The sequence below is a fragment of the Carassius auratus genome, chromosome 31 (assembly GCF_003368295.1).
Source record: "Carassius auratus strain Wakin chromosome 31, ASM336829v1, whole genome shotgun sequence".
Taxonomy (NCBI): domain Eukaryota; kingdom Metazoa; phylum Chordata; class Actinopteri; order Cypriniformes; family Cyprinidae; genus Carassius; species Carassius auratus.
Window position 1 is genome coordinate 12,553,841 of NC_039273.1, and position 24,431 is coordinate 12,578,271.

General features: G+C 34.8%; 3 protein-coding genes across 11 annotated transcripts in view; 2 read left to right on the forward strand and 1 right to left on the reverse strand.

The window, feature by feature from the left end:
• The window catches only part of LOC113050563 (tyrosine-protein kinase JAK1), a 45,471-nt gene extending 38,138 nt beyond the window's left edge, over positions 1 to 7,333 (reverse strand). The window contains exon 1 of one of the 2 annotated variants that reach the window (XM_026213628.1): positions 7,189 to 7,333. The gene's annotated coding sequence lies outside the window, so the exon portion shown is untranslated. Of the gene's footprint in view, positions 1 to 2,962; positions 3,223 to 7,188 lie in introns of those variants that run through there. The other variant, XM_026213627.1, reaches the window with a different exon arrangement.
• A 4,838-nt stretch (positions 7,334 to 12,171) lies between these two features.
• On the forward strand, positions 12,172 to 20,030 carry LOC113050565 (adenylate kinase 4, mitochondrial-like). Of its 5 annotated transcripts, none has more exons than XM_026213633.1 (7): positions 12,232 to 12,371; positions 12,456 to 12,515; positions 12,621 to 12,779; positions 13,796 to 13,915; positions 14,552 to 14,724; positions 18,189 to 18,307; positions 18,470 to 20,030. In XM_026213633.1, exons 3-7 carry the CDS (start codon positions 12,638 to 12,640, stop codon positions 18,594 to 18,596), a joined length of 681 nt encoding a protein of 226 aa, XP_026069418.1. In that variant the 5' UTR covers positions 12,232 to 12,371; positions 12,456 to 12,515; positions 12,621 to 12,637; the 3' UTR covers positions 18,597 to 20,030. The 5 variants fall into 5 exon arrangements, with proteins under 5 accessions (XP_026069416.1, XP_026069415.1, XP_026069418.1 ...); XM_026213632.1 differs by having other exon boundaries at positions 12,456 to 12,501; XM_026213634.1 differs by having other exon boundaries at positions 12,232 to 12,367; positions 12,456 to 12,501.
• Positions 20,031 to 20,597: 567 nt separating this feature from the next.
• The window catches only part of LOC113050567 (putative tyrosine-protein phosphatase auxilin), a 49,317-nt gene continuing 45,483 nt past the window's right edge, over positions 20,598 to 24,431 (forward strand). For 2 of the 4 annotated variants that reach the window (XM_026213640.1, XM_026213642.1), the window contains exon 1: positions 20,599 to 21,000. Coding sequence is in view for 1 of the 4 variants with exons in the window: in XM_026213638.1 (XP_026069423.1) it covers positions 20,979 to 21,000 (22 nt within the window). In the remaining 3 variants the exon portion in view is untranslated. The other 2 variants (XM_026213638.1, XM_026213641.1) reach the window with 2 other exon arrangements.

A 24,431-nucleotide genomic window follows, 5' to 3' on the forward strand; every position in this document is an offset into this window, starting at 1 on the left:
GAGTAAATAAAAATAAATAAAATTAGTTTTACAATGAACATTTTAGAAAGGTCAAATACCTCCTTCTTTATTTGTACCCATGTTTGGCATTTGAATAAGCATCCATCAGTGATTGATGTTCTTCTTTCTGCAGTTATGCCTTTATGCAGAACCTTGTTTTGGCTGATATCTCCAATTATATAACAGAAATATTACTGACCCCCTCAAACAGTCTGTAAAATGGCCAAACTTAGCAAGCTTTCCAGATGCTGGTAACTGGCTTTCCATTCAGTTACTTTTCCTTTCTAATGTTTTTCACTTGCATTTTATAAGTTCTCCTTTTCAGATACCTGTGGAGCCCATTTGCTTTCTCATTTCTAAGACACAGTCCTAATTTATCAGGGATAAAGCTCCAAGTTTGCTATTCTCCTGCCAAGCTGTCTCCACCTGTTTCGGTGCGATTCACAATGTCATTCTTCTGTACACTTGACAGTGGCCTCACTTCCTGAGATGTTGACGTGCTGCTCTCTGATAAACCATTGTTAACACTGTTCCTCCGCTGCTTTAGACCCTGCGCATGTTCTGCTGGCAGACTGCTTGAGTACATCAAAGGCGTGTGCGGGGACCTGCTTTAACTGTTTTATCCTGTTTGCAGGCTCTTAATACTACATGAAACCTTTTTCAGATGAACCTAAAACAGAGGTAAGTTTAGTTTTCATGGACAGCTTTCTTTTGTTATGAAGATATAATTATATATCAATTGTGTGTAAATGGGTTATTATATGTTAATTACATTCTAGTCTTTAATTATATCATTTTACCTGACCCTGTAATAATATGTAATGTTTTTTTATTTATCAAATCAAATTCACACTGCTTTTGGGTTATTTTTCTGCATGATTACCATGATAAATTTCTGACATCAGTCTTACAAAAGTAGCCTAATTTTTAGCTGTAAACAACTAGAACCTTATTTGACCATTAACTGATTATCAAGGCCTACATTACATCTTTAATTTATTTTCAAATAAAAACTCATCAACATTTTATTCTGCAGCTTGCTATAACAAGAGCCAAGTCTCTTTATGTTATGTTTTGACACATATGGAGGCATAATATGACTTGGCTGTCATATTCTTTGTTGAAAACTGCCTCTGCCAGCTTAAATACCTTATGTGGCATATTTTTAAATATTTAGTAGTGGCTCTTGTCATGAAGGCCTCATTAACCCACAATAACATGACACGTTTCAGAACACCATACTGTACAACATGTTCTATTCTAAAGGGAAACGTCACTCGCAATGTTCAGCAAAGGTTAGATCTGGTTCGATCTCGCCACTTCTCTCTGCCCTCAGTTCAATAATATGACTAAAGCCACTTCACTTCGCAATCTGCTTTCACATTGTTGTTTTTTCTGTTCTTTTTCTTGTTCTGTACAGACACCAGTTATATCCGAAACAGGCTCTTGTCAAGACTATTTAACCAACATCAGGATGAGAAAGAGCTTCAGAGTGATCAATACTCTAATGAAAATGAAAGTTTTTTGACAAGGTTTTATCAAATAATTAATAAGCAGCTGCCTTAAGTCCTTAAGGGATGACATCATGAAATAGTAAGTCATATTTAAAGTGGTTAGTAGCACTATAATTTAATACAGGCTTTCAGAAATATCAAAATTTTGACCATTTTAGCAAATTATCAAAAAATGACCAAATCTTTTGATATGGGGTGAGGAACATGGCTTTTGGTTAGGTTTTTAGATGGGGATTCCCCACTAAAACCTCTATAGGAACTGAATATCTCCCACATATTCATTCCATGTCCATATTGGATCAGTCTACCAGTATCAAATTGTCCTGATGACTTAATCAAACAGTACGCAACTAAAAGCACTGTATTGTTGTGGTCCCACTTTTACCTAGAAATGTTTACGTGATGTATTTTTGCTTTTTATGGGAATTTTATGTTTCTCTTTGAAATCATCAAAAATGTAAATTCAAAACAACCACAATTCAATAGCTCAGCAGTAGATACAGATATAATATGTTTGAACAACATATGTGAATAATTTTTTTACTTTAATTACAGTTTTAAACACTCACACTTAATTAGTTAACAGCTTTTAAAAACCATCCGTATTATCAAGTTTTTAAACACATTGCCTGCCCCCCCCCCCCCAAAAAAGAAAGAAAACTACTTAACATAAATATAATGACACTTACACTAAAATTAATAAATCATTTATTCGCATTATTCGTTTATAATTGTAGTATATTGCTTGTTTGTTCATTTTCTATTATTGTGTGAAATTCAAGAGTAAGCAATCTTCTGCATATGAACATAAAAATAATCAGCATCGGTCGATCTCGAGAAAGCACATCAAATACACTGCAACCCCAAACACATTTGTTTAGCAAATCTACAGTTTGTGATAAATGTGTTCAGGCGCTCAAACTTCTATCGACAAAACTGCAGTCACGGCAGCAACAAGTTCAACCATTACTGTACTGTCAGCGCATGACAAAAGACATCAAAACAAATATATACATCTTTTGAAAATTAGAAACAATAACATAAAAAACAAGTGATCTTTCTTACGACTTCAAAATAGCGAAGTTCTAACTAGGAGTGCTTTAAAATATATATATTTTTTTCAATATCCTACAGCAATCAAGCAGTCTGTACAGCATCCATTATCAGTCAAACTAAGATTAAAATCAATTAATAGTGTGCAGTTAACGGCACTTCTATTTACAATTTAATTCCAAAGATAAACGATTATACACTACATAATGAGGCAAATTACTCCTTGTAACACTTTGATCGAGATACTTTCCTGCAACCACACAAACTGACAACAAAGCGTCTAACGACTTAATATTTACTAACATAGCACATGAAAAAACAGAAAAGACAGACATACAACCAGACCCCCAAACATACAGTGACAGGATGTAAAGAGTTACGGCCCTCGTCCTTACCTCGTCAGGCAAAGCTACTTCCGTTTAATTTCGATCATTACAGACGTTTGAACACTTCCTCTTGGTATTTTGTTGATGTCAAGCGCTCGCAATTTAACTTCAAAATAATCTCTGATAGTATCAGGCTTACTCCACGAGATTTATTTTCAAAACAAACTTCACTTCACAGTGGTACAAACCGTGCTTCAGTCTTCATGATCGACTAACCTTTCCTGTCAAGCGTCGAACACATTCCCGAAAATAGGGTAACGACGAGGTCTAGCACATGCCGCTTATTGGCTCATCCGGCTGTCAATCAAATGCTGTACCAATGGCTTTAACCCTTAGGGAGAGAGTAAATAGTGGATTTTTTTGTTGTGGCACACCATTGCCTCTGTGTATATAGTTAAAAGATAAATTAATATTATGCATGCGATTAAACTTGCGTTCCTTAGAGTTTATTGCTGTGATGTAAACATAAATCCATAAATTACCCAAACAAATTTATACATAGTCCACATTTGTTTCTGTCCAACGATTCAAATGTTTTGAAAATGAATATAATCATAATAAATGGAGATCTTTAAACGCTGATTTTACTTTCGTTAAATATTTACTATTTAAATATATATTTTGATTAAATGATGTCCATTAAATAGTATTTCACATGACCACTTTAAATGGCTTGTTATAGCAACCATTAATTATTGATTCATATTTTAAACAATTACTGCTAAATAACCATTATTATGCTTCTCATTTAAAAGCGCTTATATACTGCAGTTATCTTGCCTATAAAAACAGTAACTGTCCAACACTGTAAAAGATGTTTTAGAGATTCATAATAAATATGTTCACAATTTAGACTTCAGAAATAAAATGCAAATAAAAAATAGTATTAACATTTACAGTTACATTTCATTATTGTTGCTTATTTTTGGCCATAACGTCCTAATCATAAACATTAAGTTAATGCAGCAGCTGTTTCCGCTTTACAGGTAGAGTTTGTTTTAAAATAGTTATCAGCAAAAAAAGTCTGAGCGTGTTGGTCTTTAAGACCATGAGGTTTAAGCCTGCCGTGAAAGGGAGGGACTTCCCGTCCTCAGCATCATATGAGTTGCCAGAAACTGTGGGCTGCAGAGCACATTGGGAGAATGTGGCTGATCAATAAGTTCAACAGAAGTTCGGGTAGATTTATGAAACAATATTAGACTGTGTGTATTGGAGTTTTAAAGGTTTTAAGAGTAAAATGTCAGTTCAAATGCTACTATTAAATATATTTTTGTCTATACATGATAAACATTTCCATAAATGTTGCCAGCCATGTCAGAATTATTTGCAATAATAAATCTTTATGTCAAATAATATGCGTTAAGATATGTTGACAATGATATTTAAACAAACCCTGGAGGGAAAAGTCCAGTTGGAAACTCCTATCGTCGGATGAGTCATAGGCTATAATTGCTCCGTTATGAGTCTACGTGCAATACTGCCACAAGCACTCATCTAAAAGCTATTATGCGTTTTTCATCTGAAGAAAGAACTTCAGCAAATATTTAGATAAGAGGATTTCCCAAATACATGTAAACATCAAATTGAAAATGACCCAGCTCTTCAGATGACAAAACAATTTATTGTTTTCTCTGAAACTTTTTTAAAAAGTTGTTTAATATATATGTATAACTGCATGTTCATGTATCACAACATTACAGAAACCACTTACTCACCTTACTAAATGATTCTAAAAATGTTCAGATGACTCGAGTTAAAAGGGCTGATTTAACAAGGGGCAAGTGACAGAGCATAATGTCTCTAAATCTAAATTACTACATCACGGGAAAATTTCTGTAATTATAACAAAAAGGGCAGACAACATGTATCATACTATACTTTAAATCTTCTGGTTTACGTCCAAATGGTATGAACACACAAAAAAAGTTTTCAGTAACTCCATTATAATTTATACATCATATATTATTTGTTCTTGTACACAATGTTGTTCAATATATTAACCTCCTAGAACAGAGGAATTCAATTTCTTCCTTTGCAGAAACCACTGGCTTTTAATGGATTTCTGGAGAAAAAAAACCTACAGTACATGCCCATTTTAATTGACTTATTGCACTTTTCAGAGATTCTAAATGTTTGGGGTTTGGGCACGACATCTTTCTCTTTGTTGCTTTTAAATGTCTGACATCACAATTCAGCACAATTTTATGGAAACAGAAAAGTAGGTATTATTTTTTTTTTTACTTCTGTTTGTTTGGTTTTCAGATTGTTTTATGTAAGTAAACATCTTCTTTTTTTGTAGCAAGTTGGCCTAAAACAAATGGTAATATATGTAAAAGGATGGGAATTCCCATTTCGCTAATATTTACACAAATTTGCATAATAAATAAGGATGTACAATGTTATAAACATAGAAACTAAAGCCTGTTCAAAGTTTGATTACATGTGTCTATTTGAAAAGGATATTTATGTGCCAAAATACTGAAAAAAAGGTAAATAATTAATGTATAGTAGTGTGCATAAAATACAAAGCATAAATAATAATAAAAAAGTCCTTCATAAACTAAAATAAATAAATAAATGAATAAAACAAATGTTAAAGAGGACACAAACAAAAAACAAAAACAAAAAAACTGTAGAAAACATTAAATGAAATGCAAACTGAAATACTGTCTTAATTTTCTTTATAGTCGTGATGTTTACAGGAAAAAACATGAGTGAAAAGTTAATAATATTTTAATGATTTTTTTATTTCCCAAAACAACAACATAATGTCAAAATAAATGTCAAAAACTTTTTGCTAGATCCTAGGAGGTTAATTTAACATTACACTGATGACAAGCTACCATAATGTGAATTATTTTATATATATTAAATTAAAATGCAACCAACAGTTTGACAGTTTATTATTAAAAGAGTATTCAGAAGAGATTTCTCTGTACGTAACTTTATTATGCTGTTTGTTTTCCTGTTTTTTTTCCCTCTTTCTCACCTGTTAAAAAAAAATATTTGTGTGAGTCTAGATGTCAAGATGGCAGCCATCCTTCAGTTATCACAGTACTGTACCTTTAAGATGGACAGCATCAGCACTGTGATAACTGAACCAGGGCAGCCTGTCACATCAAGCAGAGCCAGGGCGGTACTTCTTCACACGTCCTCTTGTCCGTGTTCATTCTGGGATGACAACTATCACTTTAATAAATATCAGATCAATATGTAATGTTTAATGTTTTAATATGAAATTTCCAGCTGTGCGTATAATAGGAATGAGTATATGCAATCATTGAAGAAACATAACTTATACTAAGTAGAAATTATAATATCATGATTGGACTTGATGTCATATTTTAATATGATACACTCCATTAGATGTCAACTCCGCTGTCAATCTGACAACGGAAAATTCAATACCTTCGTTTTGAGCCTGAATTATTAATACACACCACCCCGGTGACGACAGACTTGTTATGGTAACTCTAACTCCACCTTCTATACTTGGCTCTCGTGTTTGGCAAGCACTTGGCTCCTCCCACATCATCCCGCAAACCCCGCCCACAACACCCCCGCCCTCCATGCGAATCTCTTCTTGTAAACAACTCCATCAGCGCGTCATGTTTGCCATCTCAGGACAGTGGAAACGCCTGCCAAATAATGACAAAACATCTGCCTAACATTCCTTTACCGGCTGTTTCGGGGAAAAAATAGGAGAGAAAAACATTTAAATAGGTTAAACTGGGAATATATTAGCTGTTATAGTGTGTTGCGACTTCTGATAGAAAAATGTTGATGTTTAATAAAAGTGCAGTTTTACATTGAATGATTTATGTTAGGAATATTCCAGCAATATAATGTATAAACTATACATGGATACAAGTCGTGTTTGAGCAAAAAGCCCGTTAGAACGCCATGAGGTCAGTATTGTATACAATCAATTATACATAAGTTAATACACGAAACGGTATTACTTGGTCATGTCATATAATATAACAACAGGTACTGTAATATTCTAACTGTATATCAGTTGTTCTACTTGTTTTGTCGATTCGTTAAATTGTCGGATATCTTAAGACTTGTCTTATTGAACTGTAACGTTACTGATGCGCGCTAACGCCCAAGAGCGCGCGCACACACCCCTCTCACGGCAACAACAACCACATACTTCAAACATTAAAAACTAATATAATATCACTATCACAGTTAGACATATGTACTATTCTACCGATTGCAAAAGTACTAACCTGCATTTTCAACGCTGAACTCCCTTGTTTACGTGAATATTTTTAATGACGCAGCAAGCCTTACAGCGAACAACGTGAGTGTCGCCATTTTTTGTTGTTATTGAAATCTTCAAGCCATGTGACAATGAAATAACACGCTTCCGGGTCCTGGCGCTCAAAGTTCAGCACTTTCTTAGTGCAGAATAACTCCTGCAATATAGAAGGTTTAAAAAGTCGACTGATTTTGACATTGCATACCCGAAGTGCACTGCGTTTACTATCTCTTATGTTCTGACGCCACCGTAAGGCACCTAGGAAATAAATTGACTTGGGATAATAACTGACTATTTATTCAGCTGACACATTTACCTTTTTTGCCTCCAAGGCCACCTACGTAAAATATTTCCTGTGGCATTCTTCGTGTAACGATGAAAAAGCCTATTTTAGTTTTACTTCATTTATTGACAGAAAGTGTCAAATAATGAACCGACTAATGTTGTGATTCCAAAAGTCAGAACAATGAAAACAACTGTTGGTGAGGAGACCAATTAAAATATGAAATGCAATTTTACATCAAAGTTTCTTTGTGTATCTGTATTAAGAAAAGTTTTAATTTTAATACAGTTATCATTTTATGATTCTGCAGCCCCATTTGGCTTTTGCTCTATGGCTTGATATCATTGTCTGTGGCCCATTTTTGTAAACTTTAAAGTAAACAGTACTGTGGCATCTACAGAATTCTTTTCAGCTACATCATAGTCAACAAGTGTTTCGTGTCCTAAATCAGACAGGGGGCAACATCACTCTAGTTTTACCAATGCCGTGACGCAGTTTGTTGCCTGTGGCGAGAATTACAGTAGCTGTTGTCCCAAATGATGCATGCAAACTAACTATTGTATGAAATTAATTAGGTTATTACAACATCGGAGTATGATAAACCCTCACCCTCCCTTAAAGAAAGCCGCAACTATTGAGTTTTAACTTCTGTATTAACCACTTAACCTTTTGATTTAAATAAGTGCATCATCCAGGCATTTTAAAATAATTTCTCTTTGGAATAAAACGGCACAAAAAAGTGCACCAGTACCAATTAAGTTTTTTATTTCCTTCTCGAAAGATCCTCTTGCAAAATAATCATCTGTGCCTCCGAATGACCATATTACCCAGCCGGCACATGACCGACCTTCAACGTTGAAATATGGTTGAAATAAGGTCAGTTGTGGTTTCAACGTTGAAACAACGTTGATTCAACGTTTAAAGCTGAATGGTTGAAAAACATCCAGCACATGACCAACTTTCAAAGTTGAAATATGGTTGAAATAAGGTCAGTTGTGGTTTCAATGTTGAAACAACGTTGATTCAACGTTTAAAGATGAACTGTTGAAAAACTTCCAGCACATGACCAACTTTCAACATTGAAATATGGTTGAAATAAGGTCAGTTGTTTTAATGAAACAACGTTAAAAATGTTTAATGCTAAATGGTAGAAAAAGGTTAACAAGCTTTTAAATTATTTATATTAAATTATTTAAATTAATTATTATTTTAATAGCATTTAAAAATATTTTAGTCATGATACCTATTCTAAAATCTAAAGGTATATGTTAAATATTATCATCATTAACAACAATAAAACTATACATTTCGCTGCTTTATCACACTGAAACAACTCCCATTGGTAGTTTTATTTTATTACTTCTATCATGATTGGTTAATCTGGCTGTCATTCAGGAAACTGGACAATGAATCGGTTCGCGCTTTTCTACATTTAAAAATATGACCGTTATTGTCGTCTTTCTGTGAGTGAGGCGGCTAACTGTGAGCTGCTGCTCGTTATAATTTACTGCTCGGTCGGTCCCGAATTATTTCATATTTGCCTGTACATTTTTTATTTATTTTGAGCGAATTTGAGTCGTGACATGTCAATGGAGAACAAAAACTGTGAACACAAGAAGGGTCAGGTGTTCTGCGAGGTCCTGAAAACATCCTGGCAAAATGAGGTAAGAAAATCGCTAACGTTATCTTTATTATCTTTTGAAAATAGTAAAGTATTACCAGAGTTTACAAATGGGTAGTTTAAAGGACATGTAACCTGCAGATAAATAAATACCCGTGTGTCTATTTTTACATTGCTTTATCACAGATTATCAAGTTAGATGCTCACCTAATGTGTTGCTGGTGAGTTATGTGTTAATGTCTGTCTTTTAGAGATTTTCCCATATTTTCCTGATATGAATCCCATGCATTAGGTGTGTTATATATGTTTGTATTCTTATAATAGTTTCAAAGTGTTTTCTGCAACATATAAGTGCAAATGTCGGTATTTAAGTAATATAATTTTAATGAATTAATGAAAATGAAAAAAAAAAGAAAGGATTGTTTAAAGCCATGGTTCTCAAAGTGTCAGGCCCCCTCTAGTTGTTATGCAGGTGAATCACTAAATTAAACTAATTAATGTTAATATATTTTAACTTAATCTTTGAGTAAGTTTTTTTTTTTTGCACATTTAAGTATGTTACAGTTAAAGTACAGTACAGTTTTGTAACTTTTGTTACATAATTACATTTAAAATTACATTTTAATTTAAACTTTTTTTTTCATTTACCTGTGTATGTAAGCACAGTTGTAGTGTTAATGTTCAAACATGGTAAAGTGTCTGACAACAATTAATATTCTTATTAGAATAAAACTGCCTCATTTTTTAACTGTAGACCTGTAGCTGAATAGTTTGGCCTACTACGCTGCTGAAATGTAATGTTGGTCATTATGGTGCAACTTAATATTTAATAACAAATATTTTCTGAAGTGGTACTTGGTATAAAAAGTTTGAGAACCAGTGGTTTAAAGAAATGGTATAATATGAAATCCTGCTTTTTAAGAACTTTTCAGTAAACCATTTCTTCTTTCCCCTTGTAGAGTCATCGAGGATCCAGCTTGTTCTTGAAACATTGGTAAGAAATTGTTCATCTGCTTCATTGCACTGTCACTTCTGCTAGAGATGCTTTGACCTTTTGTGATAGGTTTTGATTGTGCTTAGTTTAATAAAAATTTACTGAATTAGATTTGACTTGTTTTTCTACACTGTAATGTTAGTGTTCTGATTAAAACAGTGTAACTGGGGGCTCTGAAAACACTGCTTGTGAATAATTTGTTAATATTGTAAATTTTCATCTGAATACATTAAATAAGTGTTTAATGAATAGTGTTGTCCACTTTATTTCCAACATCACTGTTACTGAACTGTAAAGTGAAAATATTGTGTGATTTATTTTGCATTCAGTTTTCAGTTAAATATATTTCACAATATCAAAGTTATTGTGAAACATTGTGAACATGCCTAAACTCACTGGTTAAATCTTATGTGCCCTCCAGAAGTTTGCCCTCTGCAAGTGAACGACGCCTTGTGGTGCCATCCCAAAGAGGTTCATAATCACTCTCAAGGACCTTTTCCTGGACTGTACCCAGCTGGTGGAATCACCTCCCAATCTCTTTACTCATCTTCAAGAAACATCTTAAGACTCATCTTTTTCACCAGAACTTAACCAACTAATGCTAGCACTTTTCCTTCTTTTCTTGTCTTTCATATAAAAACCTGGCTATGCGTTCTGTACTAGCCTAACTGAGACTTGTCATAGCACTTGTATCCTGTTGTTGTTCGCTTGTACACCTGACTGCTTCTGTTCTTCTCATTCGTAAGTCGCTTTGGATAAATTCATCTGTTAAATGATTAAATGTAAATGTTTATACAGGACGGTAAAGAAAGTGCACAAGTGGGAGAGAGTGGAGGGGACGGCGTCAGAAAGGACCTAGCGCTGGGACACTTTCAAGGATCACCCGAAGCACAACCACACTGTATACACTAAGGCTGCTGGTTCTAACATTTTAGAGTGCCCTGCGGTAGAAATCTCATTCTGCATTCCCCACGGTAAAGAAGACACAGTCCGGGGGGGTTCCCATTAGAAATCAACTGGTGGAAGGTTCCCTGCTCGTACTGTGCAACACATTTTCACTGCACAAATGTGCACAACTTGAAATGAGACACATTACTCAAACATGTTTTTGACAGAAACTGTAGTTTTCCACCAAAATAAAAGATCCACTGGTTTCAGTCATAAAGGTACAAGGGTTTGTCTTGTAAGTGCTGCAAAAAATATGCATTTATGTGCCAAATTATTTTACAAAAACCTTTAAATATTATTGTATTTGGATTGTTCTACTACATGTTTTTAGCATTACCTCCATGCATACTCTGCATAATAAAGTGTGGGATTATTTTCATCTGTTTTATACAGTATGTTTCCAAAATTAAACTGCTGTTTGACAATTTTGAGCATGTGGTAGTTTATTGAAGTTGTTTGTAAAGCCATTGCTGCCAGTCATTAGTTTTTTTTGCCTTGCATGTACATTGTTGATCTAAATGCCAACTAGGATCTAGGTGTATTTACACACGGTGCAAGGTACGACGGGGAAACAACGTCGTGTTATCAACGCTGATTAACTTTTCAAAATCAACACCTCGTTCAGCTTTCCTCCCAGGTCTGCAGCACGACCCTAATTCACCCATAATGCAGGTAAGACGGTGAAACAGCGTCGCGATTTCAACGGTGAATCCACGTCGTGATTTCAACGTTGATCCAATTTGCAAAATCGAAAGGTTATTCAACGTTGATTCAACGTCGGGATTTCAACGGTGAATCAGCGTCGTGATTTCAACCGTACATCAACGTCACGATTTCAACGGTGAATCAACGTCGTGATTTCAACGTTGATCCAATTTGCAAAATCGAAAGGTTTTTCAACGTTGATTCAACCATGGTACCTGACGTTGTTTCAACGTTGAATCAACGTTGAAATGCCGGCTGGGTAGGAACCTGAAAGTTGGACATATTTCAACACACCTAACCATAGCAACATGCGTCGCTTTATATATAATGCGCTGCTGCAAATAAATACTACAACGCCCAGACTCCTGTGCGGTACAGCTTGGGCATATTTTTCAGGGCGATGCTGTACCAGAGGTGTTTTAAAATAGGGCGTTTATGTTTCTGCTCCATTCATTTGCAGAGAGGAGACGTTCGCGACTACATAAAGAGCAGTAGGCGGCGCGTCAGACTGAGAAAGGCTGGTCAGGTTTAACGAACAGTGACCACGGGCTCTGTCTTTAACGTGGAAATAACCGTTTAATAGTACTGTACTGTGGGTGGGTAAGTTTGTTTGTTGTTTTTTGACCTGTAACTTTTAAAGTCATGTCTCTTTGTATGAATTTGTGGCTTTATTCGATGTTACAGGTCACCCACCCCTCATTCTGCACCGAAGAGCTGCTTTAACAGAATTGTAATATCTGAATTGTAATGCAAACGCGCACTGTGTCGCAAACTAGCCCACGTTAAATAAGTGCACGAGTTGCATGATTTCTCTACTTGTAATGCTGAACTCGTTTTTATTGTAAACAGGGCAGTTCAGTGCGGAAATGTCCAGGTTATTCCGGGCTGTTATCATGGGTCCACCAGGCTCGGGGAAGGGGACCATATCCGAGAGGATCGCGCACAGTTTCGGCCTTAAACATTTGTCCAGTGGAGACTTTGTCCGAGAAAACATCGCTGCGAAAACTGGTACTTGCTGCTCGTTATCTCTGGAAACAATCATGTCGATGCCAACAAATAAAAGCAATCTTGCTGGGTTTTGAGACATAGCTACTGTGAAAAAGAAGGGAGCCATTGATCATCCACTGTTGCGCTTTATATGTTTAGATTAACGGGTTATAGATTCTTTAATTTAAACATTTGGTCCTCCCAATCTGGAATATGTGGTTGGTACACCCGCGGGCGTAATTATGTTTGGGTTCATGTGAGGTAAATGCCTTCAAAAGTTGTCATGCTGGCAAGATGCCACTCCACATTTCTTTTTTAGTGCACTGTAGCCATACCCGCATATCCCTTATTAAGACTATTAATACTGCTGGCATTCATTATGTAGATAAAAACTAATTCATTTTAAGACTAATCAACATATTGTATAGCCTACCGATGAACACATTAGTTAGAGTAGACTCTTTATTCATGCTCAGTAGAGTTATGATGGCTGGAAGATCCATTTTAAGTAAAAAGCCTAAAGTTGAAAATAATTGAACTTTTTAAAGATAATTATAATTAAGGTCACTTTTTGCATTAGCACACATTTTTTTCTCATTTATGCTAAATATATTTGTCCATTAAACTTTGAAAACTTTGAAGGCTGAGCGCTGATTTAGCTACCAAAGAAACATAAATAGTTGTTCCAAACACGATCCCATCCATGTTTAGGAATTTTATCATACTTTGTTATTTGTATGCTTGTAGATAAAATTATGAAACAAAATGATAGGGTATCAATGTCTCAAGTCTCTCATGTGACTGCTCCGATCTATTATATGATTAACACCTAGTTGCTGGTTAAAAACTTATATGATTAATAATTGCTTTGTCTCAGTTAAAGTTTATGTTTGCTATTTAAAGTATGGTCATATGTAAAAAATTTAATACATGAATAAATAAATGTCATAGAAAACATTTATTAACGATATGTGTAAAGCCGTAAGTTTGATGATTATTATGAAAGATATGTGTTCCATTCATTGTCTTTTCTGCAGAGGCTGGTGTTCTAGCTAAGACGTATATAAAAAAAGGATTGCTTGTGCCAGACCATGTCATGACGCGTCTTCTGCTGCCTAGATTGGAGGAGATGACCAAATACAGCTGGGTGTTGGATGGTATGGTGGCAAATTTAGGAACTGATCCTTTTGCTATATTATTTTTTATGTGTTTAGGACTAAGGCAAGTCTCTTGAGGGGAAGCAAAACTTTCATTTCTCTATTTAACAGACACTCAACACAATCTGTAATTTTAGGAAGTAAGCTAGGAGCATTGAAAAACATGTTGCTTTTTATTGCCTATTTCAATTTTATCAATTGATTACTGATTTGTGAGATCAGAAAATTCAAGATGTAACAACTGCTATCTTAGAAAGTCAAAGTCTCTAGCTCCCACTATAGAATGATAGGATATCAAACATTTACTGAAAAGATGTACAGCGTGACCTACAAAGCCGGTTTAAGTATTCTTGCTACATGGATTAAAACTAGTGTTCCTTTACTGCAGGACCGTACACATTAAAGCTGAAACTGCAAAAGCTGAAGCTTAATATTTAAGAAGTTGTGAAACTACATTGCAACATAAGTGACATTTCAAAATAGTATTTATTTATAACTCTCACATGATATCGTAAACATGTAATAATCAAATAAGAACAGAAAAATCAATCACTCATGTGAATAAATCAGGTGAACACATGCACATTTCTTCCTTTATTCATGTATTAGAAGTCATTTTGTGCACTTATCCTTCAGGTTTCCCTCGAACGCTAGCTCAGGCTGAATCCCTGAACAGTGCCTGTGATCTGGATGTAGCTATCAACCTCAACATCCCTCTGGAAACACTGAAGGAAAGGCTACGACATCGATGGATACATCCACTCAGCGGCAGAGTGTACAATATGTGCTTTAATCCTCCCCGCGTCCAGGTGAACATTTTAGTCTTTCAGCTAACAGAGAACATTCTCAGAACTTTGGCTAATGTTCTGGCAAGGTTCTCTCAAGGCTACAAAACTTAATTTTAGTGTAATGTTAACAGAATGTTCGTTCAGTGTTATCTGGTCTTTAATAATGTTTTCAAAATGTAAGCACAAAAATGTTATTAATAAATTGTTCATGGAATAATGATGAATCATAAATCAGAAATACACTGGATACCCAGGTAGCCTGCAACTGTTACCTTAAAGAGCTATTTCTATCTGATTTGACTCATAAAAATAGTTTTGTTTGTATAAATTGATGTACTGTATTGAGGTTGATTCACCGATATGAAATAATAATTTTAACTCAACGCTAATTAACCCGTTCATTTAGATGTTACCATTTTTATTCACAATTTTTGTCAGTCTGGATGACTCCCTGGTGTGTCCCAACTTGCAAGTGTGAGTTGTGTGTTCACTGAAACACTAAATGCTTCTGTGTAGTAGAATTAAAATTTTCCATTTTGAATGACACTACCCTTATAGAATTCATCTACCTTCTTGCAGAGTTTAGTTCCATCGTTAAAGACCCCGGAACCAACTGATAATGGTCTTTGAAATTCATACAAAATTACAACCAGCTGTTTTAAAGCAAGGTTGGATCTAAACTCTGGCCCTCTAGGAGCAGGACTTGGTACACCGCTGTTGCATGTGCTTATTTCACAAAAACTTTGTGAACGTTTTCTAGCTATTACAATGCTACCTTTGTAATCTCTTTCATGAGCACTTAGAGGACTTAATTGACCCAAAAATGAAAATTTGTTAACCTCAGGCCAACTAAGGCGAGTTTCTTCATGGGAAAAGATTAGGAGAAATTACATCACTTGCTCAGCAATGGATTCTCTGCAGTGAATGGGTACTGTTGGAAAGAGAATTATTTCCAACAGTAAATTTTTTTTTTTGTTTGTTTTTTTTATACAGGAGGAAGCCTTATTATGGACTCTGGTTTGGTATTTTGGCCAGAAGCAGCGGTTCAAAGTTAAATTAGCTGTATAATAGACTTGTTTCTTACAAATATGCACTGCAATTGAATGGATTACTTGTGGATTGTTATGATGCTTTTATAAACTGTGTGAGCCCTCAATCTAAAAGCTCACTGCAGAGGATCCATTGGTGAGCAAGTATGTAATGCTACATTTTTTTATTTAAAGAAGCAAACTCATAATGTTTGGCCTCAGGGTGAGCTCAGCAGATTTTCAGTTTTGGGTGAACTTTTCCTTTAACTGCTTCCTAGTACTGACATTAAAATAGTGAATAAATTATATATATATATATATATATATATATATATATATATATATATATATATATATATATATATATATATATATATATATAATTTGACCTTGGACCTCAGAAAACACAGTGGACCAACACCAGCAGATGGCATGGCACCCCAAACCATCACACTGGCCTCAAGCAACGTGGATTGTGTGCCTCTCCTCTCTTCCTCCAGACTCTGGGACCCTGATTTCCAAAGGAAATGCAAAATGTACTTTCATCAGAGAACATAAGTCAAGTCAAGTCACCTTTATTTATATAGCGCTTTAAACAAAACATTGTGTCAAAGCAACTGAACAACATTCATTAGCAAAACAGTATGTCAATAATGCAAAATGATAGTTAAAGGCAGTTCATCGTTGAATTCAGTGATGTCATCTCTGTTCAGTTAAATAGTGTCTGTGCATTTATTTGCAATCAAGTCAACGATATCGCTGTAGATGAAGTGACCCCAACTTAGCAAGCCAGAGGCGACAGCGGCAAGGAGCCGAAACTCCATCGGTGACAGAATGGAGAAAAAAACCTTTTTGGTTCAATTGGGGGGCCAGTTCTCCTCTGACCAGACGAAACCAGTAGTTCAATTCCAGGCTGGAGCAAAGTCAGATTGTAACTTTGGACCACTCAGCAGCAGTCCAGTCCTTTTTGTATTTAGCCCAGGCAAGATGGTTCTGATGCTGTCTGTTATTCAACAGTCGCTTGACACAAGGAACGGACAACTAAAACCCAATCTGTGTGTATTGGTTCTTGAAGCACTGACTCCAGCTGTAGCCCACTCTTTGTGAATCTCCCCCACATTTTTGAATGGATTTTGTTTCACAATCTTCTCCAGAGTCTGGTTATCCCTATTGCTTGTACACTTTTTTTTACCAGATCTTTTCTTCCCTTCGCCTATCTATTAATGTGCTTGGACACAGAGCTCTGTGAACAGCCAGCCTCTTTTGCAATGATCTTTTGTGTCTTGCCCTCCTTGTGCAAGATGTCAATGGTCGTCTTTTGGATAACTGTCAAGTCAACAGTCTTCCCCATGATTGTGTAGCCTACAGAACTAGACTGAGAGACCATTTAAAGGCATTTTGCAGGTGTTTTGAGTTAATTTGTTGATCAGCGTGTGGCACCAGGTGTCTTCAATATTGAACCTTTTCACAATATTAAAATTTTCTGAGATACTGAATTTGGGATTTTCCTTAGTTGTCAGTTATAATCATCAAAATGAAAAGAAATAAACATTTGAAATATATCAGTCTGTGTGTAATGAATGAATATAATACACAAGTTTGACTTTTTGAATGGAACTAGTGAAATAGAGCAACTTTTTGATCATATTCTAATTATATGACCAACATATTCTGTTCCAGAATTGCACACAAACTGCATTGCAAATAATTTCCCAAAATGTAATTTGTGTGGAATTTTTATGAAGTCTGTAAAGAGGAGAACACATTGTACCAGTCAGATCAAGCTCACTGTTCGTAAAGCTCGATATATAGGTTTATATGAATGTATCTCTGAGAGGAACTGACCATCTTCAGAAATGTGTTCTTTTCCTCTTACCTTCAGTTAATGCATATTAAAGTAATGTTTATAAGTGCAGCTGCTTTGTTTACAATAGTAACCAAGGAAACCCTATATCACTGCTTTTCTGTCAGAGATTAAATTAGCATTTTCATTCAGCCCATCTGCTGTTTTTGTTTTGTGCAAGTGTTTTATGTAGCATAATTTCACAAATGTAAAGTCAGACCATTCTTTTTTTGCTTTAAATCTTGAAATATAATTCAAAGCAAAAAATAATTCTTGTGCTACATCTATGAAAAAAATAAAACAATACTTTTCCTGTTGTAACAAACTTTGATCCCAAAACCATGGTACGTACTCAACTGTGACTTCTGTGTACATTACTCCCCTAATGCATACATACACACTTTTATGCATACATACATGCTTTTATTTTTCTCATATCCCCTCTTCTTCTTGCTTGTGCTATGTATGAAGTTTGTATTGCTGGTGTTATTGCATCAATATGATTAATCACTTGTATTCTTCATTTGTAAATTGCTTTGTATAAAAGCATTTGCTAAAGGAACATATGTATGTAATCTTTCTATCAGTTTTACTCATTTCTGGTGTGTTTACAGGGGATAGATGACATCACAGGAGAGCCATTGATTCAACAGGAGGATGACAGACCAGAAGCCCTGGTGGCCAGACTGAGACACTACAAAGATGTTGCCAAACCTGTCGCAGACTTTTATAAGTAAGCTCATAACACATTTATAGAAATTACCACACATTTTGGAATGCAAAACAAATTTCACCCAGTGTCCTTGTGATTGTACTTCTATGAGTCATTTTAAAGAATGAAAGAAAACCTTGTTCTCTTTTGTTAAAATCAGTGTAATTATGTGTACCTTTGCAGGGGTAAAGGGATCCTGTACACATTCTCGGACACAGAGACAGATCGGATCTGGCCGAATATCAGCACACTTCTCAGCACAAAGATCCCTACCATCCAATCAGATGCTCGGTATGCTTCAACTCACTGAGGAAATCCACTGAAAGTCTCATATCAGAGATAACGGTGTGGCCTCCTCTTAGAGGAATTACTAATTGACCACATTTGGTTTCCAAAGATTCCATGCTAGTCACTTTTATTATCGCAACTTGTCCATTGGTAGTATAGTATTATTCTTCATAGTGCTAGCTTTGATTATTTCAGTTTCTGTAAAGATTTTATACATTTCAAGGACTTGTTCTCTGCTTTAAGCATTTGCTGGAATCTGGGAATCAGTCTGTTAAATTCAACTTATATCTTACAATAGTCGTAAAAGATTGATAAAGGGTCATTTCATCCAAAAATGAAAATTAGCCCATAAATAACTCACTCTCACTGCTTAGTGCCATTAAACAGCTTGAAAGATCAAAGACAAATTTTAACATAACTCCTACTGGATTTGTCTGAAAGAAAAAAGTCATATGCACTTAGGAAGACTTGAGGGTGAGTAATTTATGGGCTAATTTTCATTTTTGGGTGAACTAACTAGGTTTCAACTCAGAGCGCACAAATTTATATAGATGTTATTAAATCACATTAGAATATTGAAGGGTAGACACATGTCACCTTGTGTAAGTGAATGAGACACTGAACTGTTCAAGCATTCCAGTGAGATTTTGTTATTTCTGAAGGGGCTTTACTAGATATCATCTCTGTCTGTTGTGTTTGCATATATATATATGTGTGTGTGTGTGTGTGTGTGTGTGTGTGTGTGTGTGTGTCCAAATCACATACTGTGTGCCTTGGAGAAGTACAAATTCTTGATCTGCTGAAATTGCTATTGTGAACACCAGGCTTTATTCTTTGAAAAACTTTGATAGAGTGCTTACCTGTTAAGAATCAAACCAATGTTAGAGTAACACTATAGAAAATGGCAATATATAAGAATAATGTGATATAATAATCATATACCATATCAGATATTCTTCAAACACTGCCTTTTTTGGTAAATACTGTTCAGTAAGAGCCATACTTATGAACTAAAACCGTTGATAGAAAATAATCTAATGAGGTTACAAGATTATGTATTGTACCCATTTAATAAATGTGCCAGTGTTCATCCAGAACAAGAGTGATGTATTCTGTATCCAGGAGATTAAAGCAAAGATTCGTCAAAAATCACAGATTAAATTACAATTAGATTTACATTGTTTGTCCCCAAAACATATAAACTGAAGGAGTGTTAGGCACACATGACTTTATAGTTATCAACCTATGTTTATATCTTTCTGTTTTCTTTCATTCTTTCATGCTTCCTGTTCTGTCTCCCATGACATGATATGGTCTTACATATCGGACAATATGGAATGGAGAAAACATGTAAAATATCTCCACACATTCTCGTTATGCAATACCATAGACAAGAATTTACATTCCTGAGCTTTCCTCCCCACCCCCAAAGAAAATAAACTTATTTTCACAGAAACGTTGGGTGTATTATTTTGATTGGAATTGAATCTTCATAATTTATTTTCATATAAATTTGTCTTTGGACCTCCACAAGTGGTATAAATAATACCCGTGAAAACATAATACACAAGTAATAATAATAATTATAATTACCAATTTCAGCAGTTTATATATATATATATATATATATATATATATATATATATATATATATATATATATATATATATATATATATATATATATATTAATTGATAATGGAACTAATCTTAAAATATATTTGCAGCTACAATATTTTAGATGGTGATGATGACGATTATTAATATTATTTTAGCTTTCTGCAGGTAAAAACGTTCTACCTAAAAGCGACGTGGCATCTAACCAGCTGTTAGGAAGGATGTCCCCTGGGGGGTGGGATGCGCGTTAATGTGTAATAACGTTTCCAAATCCTACTACGGCAAAAGCTTGCCTCATGAATATTAATAAGGTAACATAACAGACGCTCAGAGCTGCTAGACGTTCCAGGAAGTTTATCGAGTAACGTCACCATCATCGAATTAATATTCATGAGCTCAGCTTCAGTAGAGCCACAAAAAGAAAGAGTAGCACATACCGCCTGTGTCTGTAGGCTGCGTGCGTCATCATGGAAGACCCGAACGTTTTGAAAAAGGGAATCCAGTATGACACACAGCTAAAATTATAATCATCCCTCCCATAAAAAAAGAGTCAAGTCTGACTGCTTAGCCTGTCACTTAAAATAAAAGTACAACAAATCAGCGATAGATTTGACGCTACTGACAGTCGGCTGTGGATTTGGCTTGTGGGTTTTGATTCGATGATGCTGAAGTAGCGCTTATTCAAGACGCAGCACGATTCGCTGGGATTTGCGCCAATCTGACCTTTGACAGCCAGCGGATGACAAATGAAAGGTCAGCGTTTCTGACATCAGCTGGGGCATCGGAGAATGATATACAGTGCATCTAAAGGTAGGAGGAAAACGCTGTTTATAAACCACCGAGTGTGTTTATTATTTAGTAGATGTAGTCATTCAGCATTGGATGAGACATCTTTGACATTACGTAGTAAATTGTTATTATTATTCAAACCGTCGTTGCTGCCGTGATGTCACGATCGATCCCGAGGTTGGATTTTTATCCTTATCTGCATATAAATAAGTAATATGTTTTATGTAGTGCCATAGGCGTTTTGTTTAGATGTGGTCTTCTTCATGTCAACATCGCTGCAGCATAATATCGCATTTGTTAATTTTATATGACGACGGGCCTGTTTTTAAGAAGCAATAACCTAACGTTACGTGAGTCACGACATGCAAAGCAGATCAGCTGATCGGATGCATTTCGACACTGATGCATAGGAGGCGATTGTTTAATAGTCATAATAACAACCGTAGCTTTAGTATTATTATTTAGAATGATGAACCGAGATTTCGACAGAAGATTAACGATGACCACATTGAAAAATTCTGTTTTAAGATTGTTGATGATTTGTAACATGGTAGATGGTTTTAAGATGGTCTAAGATTGGCTTATTAGCAGGTGTCATTTAACTTGAAAATCTTAAACTGTCGTGGTCTTTTATTTGTTATGATTTATGTATTTGTTACTTGTGTATGCATTCATTAATTTACGTATGTATGTATGTGTGTATGTAGCTAGCCTAGCTAACTAGCTTTTCCAAGATGCTACAAGAAGGTACCATCATGGAACATCTGCTGACTGGTTTAGACGAGCTAATGATCATCTTAGACCAATTGGAAATCAGCTATATATTCTAAAACATAATTTTCCAACAGGGTAATAATAATAATAATAATAATAATAATAATATATATATATATATATATATATATATATATATATATATATATATATATATATATATATATATATATATATATTTATAAAATTTAGACTTGTTTTATTTTTATTTATTAAAAAAGGGGAAAAAGGACCCTCTAACACTTGCACTCTCTATATTAGTTTTCTTTTCTTACTACTTGTTTTCTTTTCTTTTTAATTAAAAAAAAAAATTACCCTCTAGCACTAGCATTCTTTATTATTTTTCTATTCTTTTGACTTGCTTTATTTTTATTTAAAAAACGATCTTCTAACACTAGTGTCCCCTATTCATTTTCTGTTCTATCTGCTTGTTTTCTTTTTAAAATGGTAGTAAATAGCACAAGATTAAATAATCTCATCTGATCCATCTTTTCCTCTATGTATAATGGGGAGAAAAAAATCACTGAAGTTTGATCAATGACAACGAAAGAGTTATGTATTTGATTGCATTTGATTTATGAGATTTGTAATCTCTAATACACACAAGGTCAGTTTATGGCTGTCTAAAAGGTTAAGGGAAACCCCTTGCATCCTAATGGAGCTGTGCAGAAGGGTGCTCTTACTGCGTCTGTTGCCATGGAAGCAATATTGCATGTCCTCACAGTCTCAACTTTACATTAGAATGTTTCTCATGACTGATGATGTTGCATATTATTCAGCTGAATTTACCAATGTCAGTTGCATGCATATATAATTTTTTGAAACCAACTGCAAATAACTATCGGTTTCATCTATAAGGTTTCCTAAAGGGTTAATGCAACCTAAGTAGTTTCTTTTAAGCAAGTCACTACAATTTAAGGTTTCATAGTGTTAAAAATTAATCCATCCCAGCCATGAATCCAAGTCCACTTCATTCAGCCTACTGTACATATTAACCAAGATACACTGTGGTCTAAGTGTCACCTGAATCCCTTACAGTGTGTGAGAGGTGTGTTAGCTTTGTTAATAGTTTCATCATATTTGTTGTACTATTATACAGATGCCAGTTTGTGAATATGAAGACTGTCTTTTAAACATATGAAAATAAAAAGAGAAAATAATGCTGAAAAGAGTAAAAAAAACATCAGTGCTTCTTATTTATTTTCTCTGGTCCACTCTTGCTTTCTACAAAGGTATAAACTACTAGATCTGAGTGGTACAGTGAATTCTTTTTTTCTTTTTTCTTTTTTTTAAAGACTCTTGTAACATTATCAGTGACAGATTATCAGACATTTACATTTATAAGCCTTGAAAATGATCACAAGATGTGTTAAAAAACAACCTTATGTGAGTGTAACATTAACTCCTAGACAAGGCCAAATGCTTTTCTATGAAATCATTTTTGCCAAGAAAAAAAAGAAAGGTAATGTGACTTTTTTTCCGAAAATTGCAAGATATACATTTCTTGCAGTTCAGAGTTTACACTTCACAATTATTATTATTTTTTTCTTCTCTAAAGTCTCACTATTTCTTTTCCCTTTTCTGCAATTAAATTAAAAAAAAAATGTAATTGATGATTACTACTCCGGCTGCTGGTGGGGGTTTCTTCTAAAAAATATAATGTGCATTATGCTTACCATTTTCTCAGCAATTGATTTTCATTATATATACTAAAATAACAATACTAACATTCTCTTGCCTTTCAAATAGTACCATGAGAGTAAATCAACATTATCATATATTTTTGTCTTTAAAGTTTGCATTTCAAGTGTCCTCCAGCTGACCCAGGTTTACTTAGTTGTTTTTATAATGGTAAAGGTAAACAAATAAATTAGAGTTAGCGTTAAATTGGTAATTAATGGCAGACAGAAACCAGAGCCTTTCTTTTGGTGACACTTCCTAAAGCTGTGTTCTCAGTCTCACTCTTCTCAAAGAGTTGCCCGGGCTCCAGCTCTCTTAGGAGAAAGCATGTAGCCCTAGTGGCTGCCAAACAAGGGGGCTGCATGAAGGGAAGCATCAAGTAGCTCAATTAGACATAAACCATCCTACTAGAGAGGAAGTCTTGGATTGCCTGACTTCCACTGGCAAATCACTGACCACTATATCCGAGTTAAGCATAGACTATAAAGCCGTAAAAGCATATTTTTGTGCAACTGCTTGGCACAGGAACAATGCAAAGCCCATGGAAACAAAATGAATAAATAGCACTATTTACTTAGCACTGCAGTGTACAGAAACAGCCGAGACAAATTTAGGTTTGAACTAAACAGCCATAAAAGTGCAGTTGGTTTGTCTTTACTGAAAAAAAAAAAGGAATTTCAACTTTTACATACCGCATATGCATGCCTTATCATAAAGAGCCTTTAGTGTTTAGAAATTACTTGTTCTGAAATGTGTATTTGTACATGCAAAGCAAAAACAAGCAGATTTGAACAAGAATAAGCTGTTTGCTGAATCTACTAAATGAATCAATAAGATTCTATGACTAAATCATAAACAGAAACTGCATATTTACCCCCAATTTCTTTGTGCAGATATTTTTGCATGATGAATTTTAAGTTTTAAATTGTATTATTTTCATGATAGTTAAGCACAATTCCATCCTAAATATTCATTTATGTATCTTAACATTTGAAATA